General features: G+C 44.9%; 1 protein-coding gene across 3 annotated transcripts; it reads left to right on the forward strand.

The window, feature by feature from the left end:
- The first annotated feature begins 3,770 nt into the window (after positions 1 to 3,770).
- On the forward strand, positions 3,771 to 14,293 carry TMEM171 (transmembrane protein 171). 3 transcript variants are annotated; one of them, XR_015148960.1, is made up of 5 exons: positions 3,771 to 4,643; positions 6,759 to 7,468; positions 11,309 to 11,450; positions 12,103 to 12,234; positions 14,015 to 14,293. XR_015148960.1 is itself a non-coding variant. In XM_086362118.1 (4 exons), exons 2-4 carry the CDS (start codon positions 6,826 to 6,828, stop codon positions 14,208 to 14,210), a joined length of 981 nt encoding a protein of 326 aa, XP_086218244.1. In that variant the 5' UTR covers positions 3,771 to 4,643; positions 6,759 to 6,825; the 3' UTR covers positions 14,211 to 14,293. The 3 variants fall into 3 exon arrangements, 2 of the variants coding, with proteins under 2 accessions (XP_086218244.1, XP_086218245.1); XM_086362118.1 differs by lacking the exon at positions 12,103 to 12,234; XM_086362119.1 differs by lacking the exon at positions 12,103 to 12,234 and having other exon boundaries at positions 3,771 to 4,325.
- The last annotated feature ends 9,370 nt before the right edge of the window (positions 14,294 to 23,663 follow it).

Raw genomic sequence — 23,663 nt, forward strand, 5'->3', positions numbered from 1 at the left:
CACTCAGATGTCTAATGGGCATCTCAAAGTTGTTGTTCAGTCACTAAGTCATGTCTGACTCTTTGCAACCCTGTGAACTGCAGCATGCCAGGCTTCCCTGTCCTTCACTATCTCCTAGAGATTGCTCAAACTCATGTTCATGGAGTCAATGATGTTTCTGTCACCCACTTCTTATCCTTGTCGTCCCTTCTCCTCCTCCCTCAATCTTTCCCATCATCAGGGTCTTTTTCAATGAGTCGGCTCTTTGGCTCTTTACGTAACCAAAGTATTGGAGTTTCAGCTTCAGCATCAGTCCTTCCAAGGAATATTCAGGGTTGATTTCTTTTAGGATAACTCGTTTGATCTCCATGCAGTCCAAGGGACTCTCAAGAGTCTTCTCCAGCACCACAGTTTGAAAGCATCAACTTTCACACCAATCTGTGAAGCCTCACCCTCAAACTGGCCTACCTGCAGTCTCAGTCAACTCCAGAACCATGTTTCCAGTTCTTCAGGTCAAAAACCTTTGGGTCAAAACCCACATCCAGTCCATGGAAAACTCTGCTGACTCTATCTTTGAGATGTATGAGACACATTCAGAATCTAATTGTGTTGATCACCTCCAAACAGTAGCCACGGTCATCTCTCTTGGATTATTCATAATGGCCTCCTTAATGGTCTCTTCATCTCCACTTCCTCCTCCCATGGCTATTCACACCCGGAATCCTGTTTTCTTTTTTAAAATAAGACAGATCAATCACACTCAGTTAAAAAACCTTGAAAAGGCTTCTCATCACTCTCAAAATATTTACAACAGGGAATTCTCTGGTGGTCCAGTGGTTAGAACGCTGTGCTTTCACTGCTGGGGGCCTGGGTTCAATCCCGGGTTAGGGAACTAAGATCTTGCAAGCTGTACAGAGTGGCCTGTGGGGCGGGGTGGGGCGGGGTGGGGCGGGGCGTGGGAGGAAGTACTCACAAGGGCCTACCAAGCCTGACAAACTCTAGAGACGTGACATACACACCTTTTCTCTCTGACATCCTCCTAGTCTCTCCCCCTTGCTTAACTGCTCAAACTACCTTGGCTTCTGGTTCTTCCTTGAATATGCTATGCCTGCTCCTGCCTCAGGCCTTCGTCCTTGCCGTTTCCTCTGCCTGAAGTGCTCTTCCCTTCTCCCAGCAAATACCTCCACATTTCTCTGCGACAGTTTTAAAATATATTCACAAATTCTTTGATACTCTCCCCTTCAAGAGGTGGGGCCTAATCCTTCTTTCCTTGACCTAGTGACTCAATTCTAAGGAACCGAATAAAGCAGAAGCAATGATGTGGAACTTCAGAAACTGTGTCATAAAAGGCACTACAGCTTCCTCCTCATTCATCCTCTCTTGAATCACGCCCCCCAGAGGAAGCCATCTGCCACATCCTGAGAACATTCAAGCAGTGTGGTGGAGAGAGGTTTACAGAGTGAAAAACAGCCCTCCCCCGCAACAGCCACGAGAGAGAGGCACCCTGAAAACAGATCCTCCAGCCCCAGTCAGGTCTTCAGACAAGGTAGCCCCAGCAAACTGCTTGACCCCAGCCTCATGAGTGATCCCAAGCCAGAACCATGCCCTGCTAAGCTGCTCCCAGATAAGTGACCGTCAGAAATCATGAGAGAGGATAAACCTTTGTTGTTTAAACTCTGCCTTTGTAGATCATTATGCGATGATAGATATCAATAGGCTTGCTTTCTCATTCCCCTTAAGTTTTTGCTGCCATATCACTTTCTCAGACATGCCTTCCTCAACTACCCTATGAAACTGGAATCTCCCCAGCACTCCCCAATCTGCACTTGTGATTTCTTTTTCTCCACAGCACTTATCACCTTCTGCATGCCTGCTCAATCGCTCAGCAGTGTCCAACTCGATAGCATCCCCATGGATTGTAGCCCACCAGGCTCCTCTGTCCATGGGATTTTTCCCAGCAAGAATACTGGAGCGGGTTGCCATTTCCTCCTCCAGGGAAATTTCCCAACCCAGGGATGGAAGCCTTGTCTCCTGCATTGGCAGGCAGATTCTTTACCACCGTGCCACCTGGGACCCCCAATCATCCTCTAGTACTCTGTGTTATTTCCACATTTCTTTCACTGCCTTTCTCCTCATTAAAAACACAAGTTCCATGAGGCAAAAGGATTTTGTGTTTCTTACTGGCACATAGTCAGCACTTAATAAATATTTGCTGAATGAATAAATGGATGCATTCCTCAGCTTTACTCTCCATATTCATTTCCTGAATTCAAGATTCATCCGTTTTTAAGGCTTGTTCTGATGCCATTTTTCTAAAGACTCAGACTGGACTGATCTTTTTTCATACCACATGGGCTGGAAAAGGCCACCAGGTCCTAGATAGTGACAAGGTCATCCAGTCTCCTAAGAACAAGTCTGCTACAAAGATAAGCACCTTGAAGGCTGGTGGGTACGTCTTTCATACTTGACTGGTGAGTGGTTTCCAAGGAGTTTAATTTAGTCAAACAGGCTCCAAAAGACACAAACAGTCCAAGCAGCAGACATCCCAAGTGGAGGCTAATCTGATTGTCCTTGGTGCCAGTACATTCAAATCTGTCATGTGTGGCCAGCCTGCAGTCATGTGGCACCGGAGGGGCAGCTGTATCAACAGGCCCCTCGCGGGCCCACACACGACGGGGCCGGAGATTGAGTTTCAAATAAGGAAGGAGGAAAAAATGCGTAGGGGAAGGAGAAGGAAAGCCCTTTGTACAGAAAGGAGTTGCTAGCAGGCCTGTGTAGAGCAGATCCTACAGTCGGGGCTGCGTTCTTAGAAAGCTGCACGCCCCTGCTGTTGTGTAATCACCACTGCTGGCTATTTGCTCCTTAGCTGGGCGTGCTGGGAGGCCCTTCCAGCAGGTGGTAGAACCTGACACTTTGACCAGCTCCACCCAGACACAGATTGCCGCAGTGTCCTTGGGAACAGTGTCTGTTTTGTTGATGATCAAAAAGCCACATAATAAAAAAGCCATTTTCCGAGTTTGTGGCACTGTGTGTCCTCTGGGTGACAGGCGTCCCCCAGGAGGAACAGTCAGTACATCTGGTTCAGGCCTGTGCTCCCCGTTAACCAGTTGTGGAGGTCACTCTACATCTCTTAGGCCTCGGTTCCTCAGCTGAAAAATGAACTTTTTAGCTCCCCTGTTGCCTGTAACCTTTCTGGAGTTGCTGGAGACACATAGCGGAGAACCCCACACAGGCTGTATGTAGGTGAAGTAGGTAACACAGAACCTGGCCCAGAGCAAGGGGTGATGATACTCAAGATGGTAATAATCTTCTGGCACTGCGGTCAGTGGCCCAGCAAACCCCTCCCACTGGACCCTGCCAGCCTTCCTCCCCGAGGGAGCCCTGTCTCACCCGCCCAGCCTTTGGGCTGCAGAGCCCAGGTGGCCACCCTTCCCTATTTGCCTCCCTCTGGCCCCTTTGAGTCTCCCTCTCACTTCTGTAATCAGCTAAACCAACTCAATCTTTACTGCAGTGGAAAAGGACTGGGGACAACTTGTATTAGGCATGCAAGGCGCTTACTCTTTCAAAAGGTTAAGGCAATGGTTGTGAACTCTTGACTGGGTTTCAGAAGTGGACAGGATCCCAGAGAGGAGTGGCAGGGATGGGGAAGGGCTCAGGGCGCTCCCCTGTTTGAGCTTGACTCACCTTTCACAGCGCCCTGACCTCTGGTGTGGAAACTGGCACAGTTAATTCCGTGTCACGTGTTATATGGGGCAGGTTACAAATAGCACGGGGATTAGCAAACCCATCCCGAAACCGCCTGGTTCAAGGGCAAAGTTACCAGTTTAATTCCAGCAAATCATTAGCGACTGAGAACTGGGAAGGGAGTTCGATGGCAAACAGGGGCTGTGACCATACGTGAATCTCGGAGCTAGGACTGAAGGCAGGGAGGACCCTTATCTCCCACACCAATGGAGCGCACGTTTCTTTGTAACCTGTTCGTCCGGGCGCTCGCGGTGAGAGGCTCGCTCCACTGACCCCGGCCAAGATCTCCGGAGCGGCAGGAGGGCCACAGGCCACTGGGTGGACCGTCGCAGAGGGCGCAGCGGCGGAGACCTGGGGACCCCTGCCTAGGCGGCGGTCAAGCCGAAGAGAGGGGCAGGAGCTGCCCTTTTCCCCCACTCCCAGCCCAAATTCTGGGCTCTAGGCCCGGAAGGGAACCGCCTCCTACACGCCGCCCGGATCGCGACCGTCGCCTTGTGACTTGGGACAGCCAGGAGAACCCCAGCTTCGGCCCCCTGCCCGAGGGCCACAGGCCAAGGAGGTGGCGGCGGGGAGCACTTTTCCCGGATTCCTTGCGCGCACCGGTACGGACGCGGAGCCTCCCGGGCCCCAAAGCTGCCCCTCACTCTCCACCCCGGAGCCGGCGCGCCTCTGGCCCGCAAGGGCAGCACCCGGCGGCGGCCAGCTCCGGCCAGTCCGCCCGGCCCGCGCCGCTGCGCCCTCCCCGCACTGCGTCCTCTGTAAACACTCCGCGCCCCGACGCGCAGGTGGGAGAGCGCGGGGCCGCCGGGCGCCGGCCAGGCCGCGGGCGGGGGCGGGCGCCGCGCTCTGCCGGGTGCCAACGGCCCGTGCTGCCAGCCGATTGCCGGCGCAGGCAGCGCGCTCGCAAGACCGAGCCTCAGGTAAGCGCCCCGGGCCCCGCGCTCCTCCGCACCCCTGGGGACCGCGCTCTGCGGTCGCGGGCCGAGCGCTGAGTTTAGCATCCAGGCGGGGTGCGCGGAGCGGCGCCGCGCGGAACAGCCTCGCTAAACCTGCTCCAGCGCGAGCTCTGGCGCTCGAAACTCACAGAGCTCTTTGCCAGGAAGGGCTTTGCCTCTCTTTGCGTCAGCCCCCAAACACAGCGCTTTGGACGTGTTGACCCGCTGCTCATTTGGAAATGTCCTTGGCAAACAGCGTCGTGAGGCGGATTTGGCTTTGGGGAAATGAAGTGTAGGCTGGTATTTGGGAAAGGTTTACTTTCCTATTACTAAAGATATCTGTGCCACTGTGTGAGCGCATCGGTGGTCGGGGGTGGCGGGCAAAGAGATGGACGAACTACTCACGTACTAACTTGAATGGGGGATTAACTACCTATGCCAAGTACTTAGTCCATTAGTCCATGGAAAGGAAGCTACACATCCAAATTTAGGTTTTACTAGTATTTGGGAATTTTCCTTAAGGCAACTGAAGCCTTGTGACTCACATCAAACTCAAAACACTACCCTACAATGAATTGATAGGGCTTTGTAGCAGAGTCACCCTTCATCTCTATCTCCAGACCAGCAAAAAATATTACAGGATTCAGAATCTTTTTGTTTTTTAACTTGGGCAATACTTTCAGTGTTTGTTTCAGCTTAATTTCATCTTCATAAATATAGTTTGTCCAAGTGTAAAGTACAAACTTGTTTCCCACTTCTATTTCCTTCTCACTCCAACTTCCTTCTGATTTTATCTTATTTATTCCTGGAAAAGCACTTCCTAGAATAAGATCAGCCCTTTCCTTTCTTTACTGAAACTGACGCTACTTGCACATGATTTGCATTTGTCAAGATGGCCTTGGCTTTAGCGACTCAATCTCTAGCTCTTTCATGGGATCATGGAGGCAAGTGGCATAGAATATGTTTCAAGTTTTCTTTCTTTGAGTAAGTGAATATGTTCTTCACACTGGGGTTGTCTTTTTGAGTGCCCTGACTAGAAGGGTCCTGGAAAAATATTCCATTCATTAGCATAAGACAAGGTAACTGGCTGATAAACTCAGTCTGTATAAAGTAGACAACTCGTGACCCACTGCTTGGGGGTACATTTAATATAGGAGACCTTTGAAGTACAGGGCTCGGGTGGTCTTGTGGAAGCTGCTTTCCCACTTGATTTCATGGATACTCTTTCAGAGTCAAAGTTCTCTTGCTGTTTAGTGTTTTGTAACTGGTGATTTTTATCAGCTGCATATTTTTAATGGGGCCGAAACTTTTTGTGGAAGTGGGTGGCCCCATGAAGGAAGGGGAGCAGGAGGCCACCTGCCCACCTGGGGGACAAGGTCTACGTGGCCCACTGTGCCAGACCCCCCCAAGTCATCTGAGACCCTGTAACCAGACCATCAGATTTCAGGGCAACCCCAGTGTGTGCCTGTTTGAGGTCTCAAGACTCACATTTTGACAATATTAACTTAATCTCTCCCAAACTCACTGTGTTCCTGAACCGCCTTCGCCTTCCATTGAAACTGTTGAACTTGGGTCTTCTGTAGATGGAGCCTTAGAATAAAGCCAGGAATGGAAAGTTGCTGCAGTCTAAAAGAGGAAATGGAAAGTTAATTACTGAAGGAGAAAATTTACCCACTTGGAAATGCTCAGAGCAGCTGTGATGAAATGTAGGATGTCAATAAATCAAAACAATCCGTGTGGTTCTTCCTTCACTTACCATTGTGTGTGTGTATGTTTGGCCTGGGGAAGTGAGTCCATAGGACTCATAACAGGAAAAGCCACACCCAGTTACTTTTGTTGCATGGCTTTTGAGTTTTCAAGATACTCTTAGGTGCCTGGCAAATGCATTTCCCCTTCTTACATATCTTTATAAAAGTACATATTCAGGAGTTTCTGAATGCCAGCTCCTCTGACTCATGAACCAACTCATTGTTCTACGGTGTATCAGTTCCACAAAGTTGTTCCTTATGATTTCGTCCTAGTGTGATTTTGGGAAAAGAACAGGGCGGGACAGGAACACCTGTAGCCCTTTTATAATTTGGTGTTTGGTTATGTCTGCAGAGCTGCTAAAACCATCGAAGGGAACCCATACATCCCACCCACCTCGGGCAAGGGGCCTCTCCTGGCCATGTCTCCTGCAGCCGCTGCTGAGCCAGACGGGGTCCGGGGAGACAGGCATGTCAGCAAGCTCATTTTCTTCCTTTTTGTCATCGGTGCCATCCTGCTGTGCGTGGGAGTTCTGCTCTCCATCTTTGGGTTCCAGGCATGCCAATACAAAACCTTCCCAGACTGCAGCATGATGCTGAAGATCGCTGGGCCCGCGTGTGCCGTGGTTGGGCTGGGGGCTGTGATCCTGGCCCGCTCCCGGGCACGACTTCAGCAAACTGAGGAGCGCCTGCGAGGCAACAACCAGGCGGACTCCGACCGACCCTTCCTCTGTGGGGAGAGCCGCCAGTTTGTCCAGTGTCTCATCTTTGGGTTTCTGTTCCTGACGAGCGGTATGCTCATCAGCGTACTGGGCATTTGGGTACCTGGGTGCGGCTCAGACTGGATGCAGGAATCACTGAATGAGACAGACACAGCTGACTCAGAGCCCCAGATCTGTGGATTCTTGTCCCTTCAGATCTTGGGTCCCTTGATTGTGCTTGTGGGATTGTGTTTCTTCGTGGTCGCCCACGTTAAGAAGAGAAGCAATTTGAATGGGGACCAGGATGCTTCTGAAAGTGAAGAGAGACAAACCCAGAGCCTGGAGCCCATCCAGGTGACCGTAGGTGGGTCGCTGTCTTTCCTTTGCTTGTTCATATCACCGTGGCTGCAACATCAAGGCTGCTTTTGGGTCTGGCCTAAATTCTCTCTCTTCGTCTCTGTCCTCTGTCTGTCTGTCCTTCTCTCTCTCTCACACACACATAGATGCACACAGACACAGTTCTGCCTCTGTCATTATCCCCGTAAGAATCACTCAGCACATCCTTTCCTCCCAGCAAAACCCTATTATCTAACAAAAGCGTCAGGACATTGAGTTGTGACCTTGACTGAGGTTGCAGGGCAAATAAAGAGGACAGTGAGAGGTCGTGAGGCTACCCTGGGAGCCTTCTGTCACCTAAGGGACCTGCCACGTGACCCTGTTTCCCTGTTATTCTCACAGCAAACTCTTATGGCACTTCTGGTTGTTGAAAACGTGGGTTCTCATCACTGGTTATCCTTGACTGGCTGCCCTCGGAAGTCCTTAACTTCTCCTGGCCTTACTTTGTGTTCCTGTAAAATGAACACTGCACTTCTGAGTTTCCTGGCAGCACTGACATTCTAGGATTCTGAGTCTGTTGCAAGTCCATTGGTCTTCCACATTTTGGAGGAGTCTTCTCTACTCTTGTCCACCTTATTCTTCATCTTCTGTAATTTTGTCCTTGACTTCAGGGTCGGGGCAAAGTTTGGGAGCAGGGGCATAGATACAGATGAAATGTGACTGCCCTGGTCACTTCTTTGCCCTGTGGGATGCCCAGAGATTCCTTTTGGGTCCCCCTGCAGAAGGTCAGGGGGTCCCGGGGTCAGGCCCGCCATGTCCCGGGGTCAGGCCCCCACAGAACCACATCAGGAGCTCTGGTCTCACCTTCACACAGAAAGAAAAGCCCCCATCGCTGCTTGTTTTTGCAAATCGCTGTTTTATTTCAGTCTCCCACCGTGAAGGCACAGCCTTAACATCTAAAAGGCTGGGTGGGCAAAGGGGATTACAGAGCAGAAACTGTGGAGGGAACAGGGAAGAAGTGAGCTGTTTCTCGTGGGTGAGGCTGTCTGCTGAGCCGGCAGTTCTCACTGGGAGGATTCCCGGGGCTGTGGGCTTTGCATGGTATTGGCCTCAGAGAGGAAGGGCGGATGGATTTATAGATGATCATTGTGTTCCGTCAGGGTTGAAGCTCCCAGCTTACTTAATTGTGCGTTTATACACTTATGGTGACATCAACACTAGTTATTTGTTAATAATCGCTAACACACATAGAGCTTATTCTTGGGCCAAATAACGATCTAAGTGTTTTAGTGTGCGCTCTTCAAGAGCCTGTTACGTGAAATTCATCCATGCCCTCAACAGTCCACTGTGGCAGATACTTAGTGTCTCCATGTAAAAGATGAAGAAACCGAGGCTCAAGGATCCCAAGTAATTGGCCTAAGGTCACAAACTAGCGGGTGGCAGAGCCAGGATCCTAACTGAGGCGGTGGGCACGCATGTGCTCACATAGGCCCTCCCGGGACACTTGCTGTAATTCTATTTCTGCAGGCTTCATCCTTCACCTGGTGTCCTGAGTCATTGTTAAATGATGAAAAGGCTCACCCAATATTATAGATGCTCTTAGTTCTTTTGGGGAACACAGTGCGAGCCAAAAAAATATACTCGTGGGACGCTCATGTTCTTCCACTTAGGTGGGGGTGTATTGAGTGTGCCCTTTGGGTTTACTATCAGGGAGTTTGGGGGTCCAGCCTTACTCCTGGTAACTGGAATCAGGGGGAACTGGGGGCAGAGCTGGAGCAGGGGTGTGGTGATTCCTGAGCATTTCTGTCCTGATGTTGGCACTGAAGAGTTTAAAATCTTTTCCATATAACCATTTAAGTCCTATCAAATTTGTGAAAATCTGGCACTGTAATTCACTGTCTTTCTCTCCTTTGATATTATGGAATAGGGTTTACATCTTTAGAAATCATGCCTTTTCGCACAATTGTTAAGACTCTGGACATTGTCTGTCAATGGTCAGTTCTGCCTTATGAGGGAAAGTGAGGGTGATATGAGGCAAATCTTATCCAAGTGCCAGAACTCAGCTCTTCCCAGAACAGAAGACAGAGTAGATAAACCAGATGCACGGTACGCACTGTGGGCACACCTGGTGTTGGGCCCTGGATACACAAGCAGGTGACCGGTCAACCCACAGAGGACAGCAAGTCCTGCAGGAGAAACCCCATAGTGAAAGGGAGCCAGGAGTTTCCCAGGGATAGCAAGAGAGCTGGGCACAGACCTGGCAGAGGGCTGGGTAAGCCTTGGAGATGGCTGGAGGAGGAGTACTTCCTTGTCTGTGTTTGATAGGTGATTGGCCTGCTTTGGAGGCTTATTTCCAGCTCCTTTGTCCTGCAGTGTGTAATTAAAGTGAACACTCAACCTACCTTCCTCCAACCTACCAAGACCTTTTGAAAAAATCAAATGAGAATCCCAAGACAACCACCATTGTTTTTCGAGCTTCAGTTAGCCACGCATATTTTAAGCTCCAATTGTCATCTCCTTGCAGAAGGAGGGGTGGAGTTTATGCGTTTTCTGCAGGGGAGGCATTTGAGGCAACAAGGGGGAGAGTGGAGCCACTGGCCAGACGGCCAGTTGGGAGTGTTTCTTCAGACATGCAAACAGGCACCACTTGCTGCTGGGTGTGGAGAAAGTCCCTCTGAGGGTGTGTGACCTCTGAGAGAGCTTGTTCCATGCGCAGCACCGTCTTAACCCCTCATATGAATCTGGTCCTCCTATCTGTCCTCTGAGGCAGGTGCAGTTACTGCCTGCAGTTTACAGATGTGGGCTGGGGCCTGGAGAGGGCAAAGGGCTTGTTTCGGCCACGCCGGGTAATAACTGGCGAGTGGAACCCCGGTCACTTTCGAGAACCCTGCAAGCATCAGGACTGCCACGTAGAAACCAGTCTCCTCCCTGAAGGGAAGTAAAGTCCTTTCCTCCTTCCTTCTTCCCGAGCTGTCATGTGGAGTGGCCAGCTTAGCAGAGGTGGCCCTCAGACCTCTTCATAGTGGTGCCGCCACGTCTAGAAGGTTCCGGGCAACTCATCTAGTACATTCTGAGTTGGAATCTGAGCTTGTATCTGGTCCCCTGTTCCCCTCCCCAAAACACAGGAATGTGTTCTGGAGTGAACAGTAGCAATAAAAAATGCAGGGGGGAGAAAAACCCTAGCTTTGCTTTGAGTTTGACTTTCTTTGATAAAGCTTGGAAGAAACATTGGTAGATAATAAAGCTCAGCAAGAATGGAAACCACATTTGTGGAAATAGGGATGAGGGATATATTGTGGCTGTGCCGTCATTTGTCCAGAGGCTGAAACTGCATTTGAGGAGCAGAGGCGCTTTATCCAACAGCTGACTTTTGAAGAATTAAAACTGTAAGTGGGAAATAAAAACTTGACGGCAGTGGACATCCCAGGGGAGATAAGGAACATTGTTAGCAAACACTGGCCAGAAACGCTTTAGCTGAGACTTGCTATGAAATGTAGGCTGTTTTTTTAATATGGTAAAAAAGATATAACCTACAATTTACCAGTTTAATCATTTTTAAATGTATAGTGGCATTCGGTCCATTCACCATGTTGTACAGCCAACCATCACCATTATCAATTCCTGGAGGTTTCTTCGTTACCCTGAACAGAATCTCTGCCTCCATTAAACTCTAACTCTATTTTCCTCTCCTCCAGTTCCTTAGTGACCTCTATTCTCAAATCTGTAAATTTGATAGGCCCACTTTTCAATTCTGCTGTTCTGACCTTTGCTATAGATGGGCCAAATGTATAATTAATGTCTTTAGCTCTTGCTCATTTGCTTACATTTATTACTCATCCATCTTCAACAAAATGTTGTGTTTCCTTAGGTGATGCCGTGATCATATTCCCACCCCCTCCACCACCTTACTTTCCTGAGTCTTCAGCTTCTGCAGCTGCCCGGAGTCCTGGGACTGACGGTTTGCTTCCAGATGAAAGCCCACCTTCATATTACAGTATTTTTCAATCTGGGTAAGATTCTCCCTTTGAACTGGAAGTGTAGAAACATTGAACCTTTTCAGGCCTATGCCTGTCTTCAGGCCAAGTCAGCTTTATGCTGTGATACAGGTGTAACCATCAAGGAGGAGTATCTATTTTGCTGACATGATGTCAGAATTATCGTCTTAATATTCACAGTACCTTCCAGGAAACTTTGGCTAGCACATAAGTTAAAAATTATAAGCGTGCTTACGCCAGGTTCATGTGAAGCCTTCTCCAGGCATCTGTATGCGCTTGTAGCAGAACTGGGTCTCAAAATGCTGGACCACCTGTCAGCCAGCCTGAGCGCTGGACCAGAACTCAGGAGGCCCCTGCTAAGTTAGGCTGCTGTGGACTGTGGGAGGTGTGGGGGTCCCAGGAGACCCCCAGAATGTACAGAGGTTCTGATATCTAATGGGGATACTTGAGTGACTGACTGAAATCAGCCTGCACCCGGCCTTGAGCATGCCAGTCTTTTCCCCTCAATTTTAAGTTGTTCCCTGGGCCTCAGAGTCTTCTCAGACTGATTGAAGAGAAATGTTAGATTCCCATTTACATCCCCCAGGCTTCCCATTTGTCACAAATTAGGAGGCCTGCCTGGAGTCACATTAAACAGTATAAATGTGAGTGTTTTTCCTTGAGGCAGAGGGATGCCATTGAAAGCTGAGGAGTTACAGCAACGGAATGCGAGCAGTGGTTAGCTCAGCTCCGACTGGGGAAAGGCTGAGGGCGGCCAGACCATTTAGGAGGCTGACTCATGATCATGGAAAGGCTGGAGGTAACAGGAGCCTGGGACTGTGGTGATCAGAAAGGGAGGAGCAGGACTTCTTGGTGGTCCAGTGGTTAAGACTCTGTGCTTCCACTGCAGGGGTCGTGGGTTCAATCCCTGGTCAAGGAGCTAAGATTCCCACATGCCGTGTGGTGTGGCCAAATTAAATAAAATGATAGAGCATTTCCTTAAAAAAAAAAAAAAAGAGTGGGGAGGAGGAGTATGGGAGGGAGTCTGTGGTGGAGGATGATGGGAAAATCAGAGGTTGTGATGTCAAGGGTGAGAGACAGGGACAGGGGAGGTCCCTGACTGAGGAGGATGGGAATGGGCTCGTATAATCAGGAGAAGAGAATGTCTGGCTTGTGGTGGAAGCAGAGCAAGGCCTGGGCCTTGGAGGGAGACTGGACGGGCCTGAGCTTGGAGGGAATTGAGGTCCTGGAGATGGAATGGCCAAGAGGCAGCTGAAACCAAGAGGTCAGAAGCATCAGAAACCTGTGGAGAATCCACGGGCAGGGAGGGTATGAAAGGAAGGAGTTCTGGGAAATGCCAGGGCTGGTGAAGGCACTGTACCTTCCCAGATGGGAACCCAGGGTGTAGGAAGTGAAGGCAGGATCGCTGAAAAATCTCCCAGGACAGAGCAGCACTCAGTGAAAATTGACTTTTGAAAGGCACATTTTTTAAAGGCAGTGAGAAGGGGGACCCAAAAGATTGCTAGGGACCTGGGCATGCTAGGGATGAGTGCTGCCTTACCGGGTTGTTCATGTTTTAGGATACACAGTCTAGTGCTCCAGACTGGGTGGCGAGCTGGAGATCCGACCAGGGGCGAATGCAGGAGTTGCCCTGAGTGGATGAAAGGGAGGTTAGGTTCTGGAATTTGGAGAATTCTGTTTGTGAATTCTTTTCTCCAGTGATGAATTTCACAGAGATAAATAGATAAATGTCTATTACTGCTACTAAAAACGACTCCCGCTACTATGCCAGAGTCTGGCTTTTCTTCCATTTCCTTATATCATTCTCATAGTTCCTTAGAAGGTAGACATTGCCATCACCCCCATTTTACAGACGAGAAAGCTGAGGCTTAGAGATCAAACAGCTCAAAAGCAGCAGGGTGGAAGTGTAGATGCAGGTCTGCCCTTTGCTGGAGCCCCTCCATTAACCAGGATGCCTTCCCAACTCCCTTCAAGCTTTTGGCTTAATGATTTAATTTTCTATTTGCATACGTTTGTCTCCCTTATGTTAGCTGTCTCCAGATGAAGTAGCAGAGAAGAGTAGCTGTGTGTGTGTGCATGTTCTTTTTGGAAGGCATCTATATGTTTGTGTGAATAGTGGCTCTGATGGTAAAGTGTCTGCCTACAACGCGGAAGACCTGGGTTCTATCCCTGGATAGGGAAGATCCCCTGGAGAAGGAAATGGCAACCCACTCCAGTACTCTTGCTTGGAAAATCCCATGGACGGAGGAGCCTGGTAGGCTACAGTCCACAGGGTCGCAAAGAGTCGGACACGACCGAGCAACTTCACTTCACTATATGTTTGTAGCCTTTGTCTTTTCAATGACAAGGGGAATGACAACAGGGATGAAACTGTCTTAATATTACAATCAGCGCTAAGGACAGTAAGGGGTAAGAAGTTAAAACATATCTACGCAAAATATATATGGGAAGAAACTACTCTGGAAGCCCTTGCAAATGCTTCCAAATGCATGTAATTAAACATGTGAAAAGCACCTGGTATTGAAGTGTGATGACTGATTTCCTCTTCTCCCGTTCACGTTCCCTCTTCTTCTTCATAGGTCCCCAACTCCTGAGGGCCAAGGCGCGGCCTCTGAGAGAGATTGTGAATTGATATATACTATTTCTGGGACCGCTTCATCCTCTGAGACCTCCCACACGCTCCATCTCTTATCTGAACTGCCTCCCAGATACGAAGAAAAAGAAACTGCTACTACCACATCCTTGTCTCCATCTTCTGAGCCTTCCCCGCCATGAACCATGGACTCAAATTCAATTTTATATAGAATCAATCACTATTTTATTTAATTTGTTTTCTAATAAAAAACACAGTAGCATCAGCTGTGTCCTGACTTCTTGGAATAGCATAAAAATTAGTAACAAACCTTCCAGATTAAGCCGTCAGTGCTTTAGACCACGGGAGAGGCAGGGTGCCTCCAGATGGGAACTTAAGCAGGTTCTCTCACTGAGACCTACTATTCCGGGAGACTGGTGGGGATTTGTACTGGGGCGTGGAGAGACAAAGGCTCAGAGAGGCTGATGAACTTATTTAAGGTCACATTGCTTCTCAGTGGTGAGGTTAGATGTTGAACCCACCTAGCTGGTTTCTGAAAGCCAGGTGGATATCTCTACCCTGTGCTGTCAAAGGCCAACCAAAAGCAGTGGTTAATGTTTAGCTTGGCCCATTGGCTTTCCAATGTTAATTGCTTCTGGGGCAGGGAAACCAGATTACTCTCATTTATTATTTCTTCCTCTTCTTCCCTCTCCTCTTTCTTCCTCCTCTTCCTATTCCTTTTTTCTTTTTTTTCTATTTGAAAGAAGGTAGTTAGGGTAACTAGGTAATCTACACTGGGGCAGTTACCAACACACTGATGCCTGAAAGCCGTCTTACAATGATGTGACATTTTGGAGAAGAAATTTCTTGGGACATTTTGGTAACTAGTTTCCCCCATACAGATTCAGGAAGGATGTGTCTTTCTGTATTATAAGGTGCCCAGCTGTCTGCACCACCAGCTTTTATTCTTATAAGTCTATTGCTGAACAAAAACACTGGTATAGTTGGGTACTATAATAGATATTTATTCAAGCTATAAACCTTAAACAATAATCACTAAGTATTATCGATTTTACCTGGGAAAAACTTATTTTTAGAATTGAAAATTTGTAGGAACTTAGCATTTTTGTTAACAAAATTTGATGTAGCAACAATGTGAACTTTTTAATGCCTTTTACCACAAGCCCTTTCTACCATAATCCCCATAAAAATCAGTATTGTCCAATATTTAAGTGCCTGAAAGCAGAATTTAAGGCGTTAATGCTTCAATAGTTTAACTGAAGTAATGACTGATTTCATGGGAATTGCCACTGCAATAAATCAGGAGTAACAGTCTGTACCAGCAGGACCGACCTATTTCTAAACTGAACATTTATTGGATTGAACTACTCTTAAAATTCTGCTTTTTTCCCCCCTGGAAGGTTAATTATTCACATTCTAAAATTAGGACAAAGGGTAGATTATCACCACTTGCTTCTGCTGTTTCTTGTTTAAAAGGATTAAGCCCAAACTTCTAGGTACACTTAAGTTTTAAACACTTACAAGTTCTCATATATAATCAAGAGCCTTTTGAATGGCTCAGAGTTAGGGTTTGTAACTGGGTGTTTTACTTTTATATGCTAGTAAATTTAAATGGCAGTTAGAAATGCTTAGGTATAAGTTTGACCTTCCGGTGGGAGAGGTCTGTTTTACTTCCATCCATCTCCTCAGTATTCAGCCAAGTGAGAGCTGATGAAGCCACAGCATTGCAAGGGGACCCTAAGCAAGAGATGTTCATTGCAGGACTGAGTCTTGGGCAGCCAAGCTGGGACGAATCCTTTAGTCATAGGAAGATGCATCCTTCACCTATTAAGTTTCTTAAAAACTATGACACTCTGAAAACCCATCTGGCAGGCTGTTACTGATTTTCTTTTTGTCTTTTTATCAGTTAACTTTTTTTTTTATGTGAAATTAGTCATATAAGATCAACCGTTTTAAAGGGAACAATTCAGTGGTGTTTAGTACATTCACAATGTTTTGTATAGTCACCATCTCTAATTCCAAAATATTTTCATCCCTAAATAAAACCCCATACCCAGTAAGTAGTCTCTGCCCCTATTTCCTTCCCATCCCCTGGCAACTACCAACCTGCTTCTCTCTCTGTAGATTTACCTTTTCTGGGTATTTCATATAAGTTATATCATACACTATGTGAACTTTTGTGTCTGTCTTCTTTCATTTAGCATGCTGTTTTAGAGCTTCATCCACGTTGTAATATGTATCACCACTTCATTCCTTTTTGGAGCTGAGTAATATTCCGTTGTATGTATACACCACACTTTATTCATGATAGACATTTCAGTTGTGTCCACCTTCTGGCAGTTGTGAATAGTGTAGCTACTAATATTTGTATCCAAGTATTTTTTGGAGTATCTATTTTCAATTCTTTGGGGTATATACATAGATATGAAATTGCTGGGTCATACATGACCTTTAAGTTTTTGAAGAACTGAATACTGTTTTCCACAGAGGCTGCCCCATTTTATATCCCCACCAACCATGTACAAAAGTTCCATTCTTCCACGTCCTCAGCACCACTTATTTTGTTAATATTATTATCACCTTCAGTTCAGTTCAGTCCCTCAGTCGTGTCCGACTCTTTGCGACTCCATGAATTGCAGCACGCCAGGCCTCCCTGTCCATCACCAACTCCTGGAGTTCACTCAAACTCATGTCCATGGAGTCAGTGATGCCATCCAGCCATCTCATCCTCTGTCGTCCCCTTCTCCTCCTGCCCCCAATCCCTCCCAGCATCAGAGTCTTTTCCAATGAGTCAACTCTTCACATGAGATGGCCAAACAGCTTTAGCATCAGTCCTTCCAGTGAACACCCAGGACTGATCTCCTTCAGAATGGACTGGTTGGATCTCCTTGCAGTCCAAGGGACTCTCAAGAGTCTTCTCCAACACCACAGTGCAAAAGCATCAATTCTCTGGCGCTCAGCTTTCTTCACAGTCCAACTCTCACATCCATGACCACTGGAAAAACCATAGCCTTGACTAGACAGACCTTTGTTGGCAAAGTAATGTCTCTGCTTTTTAATATGTTATCTAGGTTGGTCATAACTTTCCTTCCAAGGAGTAAGCATCTTTTAATTTCATGGTTGCAATCACCATCTGCAGTGATTTTGGAGCCCCCCAAAATGAAGTCTGACACTGCTTTTACTGTTTCCCCACCAACTTCCCATGAAGTGATGGGACCAGATGCCATGATCTTAGTTTTCTAAATTTTGAGCTTTAAGCCAACCTTTTCACTCTCCTCTCTCACTTTTATCAAGAGGCTCTTTAGCTCCCCTTCACTTTCTGCCATAAGGGTGGTATCATCTGCATATCTGAGGTGATTGATATTTCTCCTGGCAATCTTGATTCCAGTTTGTGCTTCTTCCAGCCCAGCGTTTCTCATGATGTACTCTGCATAGAAGTTAAATAAGCAGGGTGACAATATACAGCCTTGACGTACTCCTTTCCCAATTTGGAACCAGTCTGTTGTTCCATGTCTGGTTCTAACTATTGCTTCTTGACCTGCATACAGGTTTCTCAGGAGGCACGGGAACAACCTAAATATCCATTGACAAAACAATTCAGAGGTTTGAGGAATGTGCACTAAGTTTTCCTCCTTGTCAGAGGTTGGAAATGGCAATAAGGAAGACCCTCTTCCAGCACTAAGAAGCTGAAGCTGATGATCTGGCTGTGGTGGGGACACAGTGGACGTGTCAATTGCATGCATATCTCAGGAGATTTCGTGAGTCTGGTTTCACACCCCTGCAATACAGAGAATATCACAATAAAGCATTTATCCCAGGAATTTTCATCTTAGTTGACTTTGACACATGTCATAAGTTCTGAGATCAAGCCTTGAGCCTTTGGAGTGGGAGTACTGACTCCAAGACCCTAGACTATCAGAGAACTAACCGTAGGGAGTATCACATAGTGAGAACTCACACAAAGGAAACCACTTGCATACAAGACCCAGCATCACCCAACCACCATTAGCACCCTGTGCAGGACGCCTCATCTAAACAACAAACAAAACAAAAATACAAACCCAATCATCAACAGACAGGATTACCACCTCACTCAGCCTTGCCCATCAGAGGAAAAACAAACAAGCAAACAAAAACTCAGCACAAATCTCACCCTATACGAAGCTTACACGCACCACTGGACCAACCTTAGAAGGGCAGAAACCAAAAGGAAGAAAGAATTCAACTCTGAAGCCTGGGAAAAGGAGACCTCAAACGCAATAAGTTTAAAAAAATAATGAAAAGGCAGATAAATACTACACAAATGAAGGAACAAACTAGAAACACAGAAGTCCAAATAAATGAAGAGGAAGTAGGCAAACTACCTGAAAAAGAATTCAGAATAATGATAGTAAAGATGATCAAAAACCTTGAAAACAAGATGGAGAAAATGCAAGAATCAATTAAAAAAGACCTAGAAGAAGTAAAGAATAAACATACAAACAACATAATTACTGAAATTAAAAATACTCTGGAAGGAATCAATAGCAGAATATCTGAAGCAGAAGAATGAATCAGTAAGCTGAAAGATAAAATGGTGAAAATCACTTCTGAAGAGCAGAATAAAGTAAAAAGAATGAAAAGAACTGAGGATAGTCTCAGAGATCTCTGGGACAATATCAAATGCACCAACACTCAAATTATAGAGGTACCAGAAGAAGAGAAAAAGAAAGGGTATGAGAAAATTTTTGAAGAGATTATAGTTGAAAATTTCCCTAACATGGAAAAGGAAATAGTCAATCAAGTCCAAGAGGCATAAAGAGTCCCATACAGGATAAACCCAAGGAGAAACACACCAAGCACATACTAATCAAACTAACAAAGACTAAACACAAAGAAAGAATATTAAAATCAGCAAGGGAGAAGCAACAAGTAACATACAAGGGAAGCCCCGTGTGCTTAACAGCTGATCTTTCAGCAGGAACTCTGCAGGCCAGAAGGGAATGGGGGATATATTTAAAGTACTGAAAGGGAAAAATCTACAACCAAGATTACTGTACCCGGCAAGGATCTCATTCAAAATTGATGGAGAAATAAAAAGCTTTTCAGACAAGCAAAAGTTAATAGAATTCAGTAGCACCAAACCAGCTTTACAACAAATGTTAAAGGGACTTATATAGTCAAGAAATACAAGAGAAGAAAAAAGATCTACAAAATCAACCCCAAACAATTAAGAAAATGGAAATAGGAACATATATATCAATAATTACTTTAAATGTAAGTGGATTAAATGTGCCAACCAAAAGACAGACTGGATGAATGGATACAAAAACAAGACCCATATATATGCTGTCTACAAGAAAACCACTTCAGACCTAAAGACACATATAGACTAAAAGTGAAAGGATGGAAAAATATATTCCATGCAAATGGGAAGCAAAAGAAAGCTGGAGTGGCAATCCTCATATCAGACAAAATAGACCTTAAAATAAACAATATTACAAGAGATAAGGAAGGACACTACATAATGATAAAGAGATCAATCCAAGAGGAAGATATAACAATTGTAAATATGCACACAACATAGGAGCACCTCAATACATAAGACAAACACTAACACACATAAAGGAGAAATTGACAGTAACATAATAATAGTAGGAGACTTTAACACTCCACTCACACCAATGGACAGATCACCAAAACAGAAAATTAATAAGGAAACACAAATCTTAAATGATACATTAGATGAAATGGATCTCATTGATATCTTCAGGACATTCCATCCAAATGAAGAAGAATACACCTTCTTCTCAAGTGCACATGGAATAGTCTCCAGAATAGACCACATCTTGGGACACAAATCAAACCTCAGTAAATTTAAGAACATTGAAATCATATCATGCATCTTCTCCAACCACAATGCTGAGACTAGATATCAATTACAAGAAAAAAACTGTAAGAAAAACAAACACATGGAGATGTGTTAAACAACACGTTTCTAAATAACCAACAGGTTACTGAAGAAATCAAAAGGGAAAGCAAAACATTTCTAGAAACAAATGATGATGAAAACACAACAACTTAAAACCTACAGGATGCAGCAAAAGCAGTTCTAAGAGGCAAGTTTATAGCAATACAATCCTACCTCAAGAAATAAGAAAAATATTGAATAGACAACCAAACTTACACCTAAAACAACTGGAAAAAGAAGAAGAACAACAACAAAAAATCCAAAATTAGTAAAGGGAAAGAAATCATAAAGATCCGAGCAGAAATAAATGAAAAAGAAATGAAAAAAACAATAGTAAAGATCAATAAAACTAAAAGTTGGTTTTTTGAGAAGATAAACAAAATTGACAAGCCTTTAGCCAGACTCATCAAGAAAAAAAGAGAGAAGAATCAAATCAACAAAATTAGAAATGAAAAAGGAGAGGTTACAACGGACAAGGCAGAAATACAAAGGATTATAAGAGACTATTATGAACAACTATATGGCAATAAAATGGATAACCTGGAAGAAATGGACAGATTCTTAGAAAAGTTCATTCTTCCAAGACTGAACCAGGAAGAAACAGAAATTATGAGCAACCCAATTACAAGCACTGAAATTGAAGCTGTGATCAAAAATATCCCCAAACACAAAAGCCCAGCACCAGATGGCTTCACAGGAGAATTCTATCAAACATTTAGAGAAGAGCTAATGCTTATCCTTCTAAAACTCTTTCAAAAAATTGCAGAGGAGGCCACCATCTTCGAGGCCACCATCTTCGAGGCCACCATCTTCAAGGCCACCATCACCCTGATACCAAAACCAGACAAAGACAACACAAAAAAAGAAAACTACAGGCCAATATCATTGATGAATATAGACGCAAACATCCTTAACAAAATTTTAGCAAACAGAATTCAGCAACACATAAAAAATCTCATACACCATGATTAAGCGGGGTTTATTCCAGGAATGCAAGGATTCTTCAATATATGTAAATCAATGTGATATACCATACTAACAAATTCAAAGGTAAAAACCATATGATCATCTCAATAGATACAGAAAAAGCCTTTGACAAAATTCAGCACCCATTTATGATTAAAACTCTTCAATAAATGGGCACAGAAGGAATCTACCTCAACATAGTAAAGACCATATATGGTAAGCCTACAGCAAACATTATTCTCAATGATAAAAAACTGAAAACATTCCCCCTAAGATCAGGAACAAGACAAGGGTGTCCAATGCCACCACTATTATTCAATATAGCTCTGGAAGTCCTAGCTACAGCAATCAGAGAAGAAAAAGAAATAAAAGGAATCCAGATTGGAAAAGAAGTAAAGCTCTCACTGTTTGCAGATGACATGACACTGTACACAGAAAACCCAAAGATAGTATCAGAAAATTACTAGAGTTAATCAGTGAATTTAGCAGAGTTTCAGGATACAAAATCAATACACAGAAATCACTTTCATTTCTATATATTAACAATAAAAAATCAGAAAGAGAAATTAAGGAACCAATCCCATTCACCATTGTAACAAAAAGAATTAAATATCTAGGAATAAGCTTACCTAAGGAGACAAAAGAACTGTACACAGAAAATTATAAGTCACTAATGAAAGAAATCAAAGATGATATAAACAGATGGAGAGATACTCCATGTTCCTGGGCAGGAAGAATCAATATTATGAAAATGACTATACTACCAAATGCAATCTACAGATTCAATGTGATCAGTATAATTACCAATGGCATTTTTCACAGAACTAAGACAGTACTCTTACCTGGAAAATCCCATGGGCGGAGGAGCCTGGTATGCTACAGTCCATGGGGTCATGAAGAGTCAGACACAACTGAGTGACTTCACTTTCACTTTTCACTTCCATGCATTGGAGAAGGAAATGGCAACCCACTCCAGTGTTCTTGCCTGGAGAATCCCAGGAACGGGGGAGCCTGGTGGGCTGCTGTCTATGGGATTGCACAGAGTTGGACACGACTGACATGACTTAGCAGCAGCAGCAGCAGGGCAAAAAATTTCACAATTCATACGGAAACACCAAAGACCCCGAATAGCCAAAGCAGTCTTGAGAAAGAAGGATGGAGCTGGAGGAATCAACCTTCCTGACTTTAGATTATACTACAAAGCTACAGTCATCAAGACAGTATGGTATTGGAACAAAAATAGAAATATAGACTAATGGAACAAGATAGAAAGCCCAGAAATAAACCCATGCACCTATGGGTACCTTATTTTTGACAAAGGAGGCAAGAATATACAATGGGGCAAAGACAGCCTCTTCGATAAATGGTGCTGGGAAAACTGGACAACTACATGTAAAAGAACAAAATTAGAACACTTCCTAACACCATACACTCAAAATGGATTAAAGAACTAAATGTAAAACCAGAAACTATAAAACTCTTAGAGGAAAACATAGGCAGAGCACTCAATGACATAAATCAAAGCAAGATCCTCTATGACCCACCTCCTAGAGTAATGGAAATAAAAACAAAAGTAAACAAATGCACAGCAAAGAAGACATACAGATGGCTAACAAACACATGAAAAGATGCTCAACATCACTCATTATTAGAGAAATGCAAATCAAACCTACAACGAGATATCATCTCACACCAGTAAGAATGGCCATCATCAAAAAGTCTACAAACAATAAATGATGGAGAGGGTGTGGAGAAAAGGGAACCCTCTTTCACTTTCAGTGGGAATGTAAATTGATACAGCCCCTATGGAAGACAGTATGGAGATTCCTTAAAAAAAACTAGGAATAAAACCACCATATGACCCAGCAATCCCACTCCTAGGCATAAACTCCAAGGAAACCAAAGTTGAGAAATACACATGTATCCCGTTGTTCATTGCTGCACTATTTACAATAGCTAGAACATGGAAGCAACCTAGATGTCCATCGACAGATGAATGGATAAAGAAGTTGTACATACACACAATGGAATATTACTCAACCATAAAAAGGAACACATCTGAGTCAGTTCTGATGAAGTGGATGAATCTGGAACCTATTATACAGAGTGAAGTGAGTCAGAAAGAGAAAGATAAATATCATATTCTAACGCATATATATGGAATCTGGAAAAATGGTACTGAAGAATCTGTTTACAGGGCAGCAATGGAGAAACAGACATAGAGAATAGACTTATGGACATGGGGAGAGGGGAGGAGAGGGTGAGATGCATGGAGAGAGTAACATGGAAACTCACATTATCATATGTAAAATAGATGGCCAATGGGAATTTGCTCTATGGCTCAGGAAACTCAAATAGGGGCTCTGTATCAATCTAGAAGGGTGGGATGGTGAGGGAGATGGGAGGGAGGTTCAAAAGGGAAGGGATATATGTATACTTACGGCTGATTCATGTTGAGGTTTGACAGAAAACAACAAAATTCTGTAAAGCGTGTGTGTGTGTGTGTATGTGTATAACCAAATCACTGGCTATACAGCAGTAATTAACACAACATTGCAAATTAAAAGAGATATGGTAGTCTGGTTGGATCTGCAAGGATCCATAATGATAAGAACCAAGATAATTGTTGAACGTTAAAATTCCTGAGTCCCATTTCGTCCTGGCCCAAATCATCTCAATCTGGGAAACACTGCCGAGAGGACAACAGAGGGAACTGCAG

The sequence above is a fragment of the Bos grunniens genome, chromosome 20 (genome assembly GCF_055505025.1).
Source record: "Bos grunniens cultivar Pamir isolate PY7600 chromosome 20, Bosgru_T2T1.0, whole genome shotgun sequence".
Taxonomy (NCBI): Eukaryota; Metazoa; Chordata; class Mammalia; order Artiodactyla; family Bovidae; genus Bos; species Bos grunniens.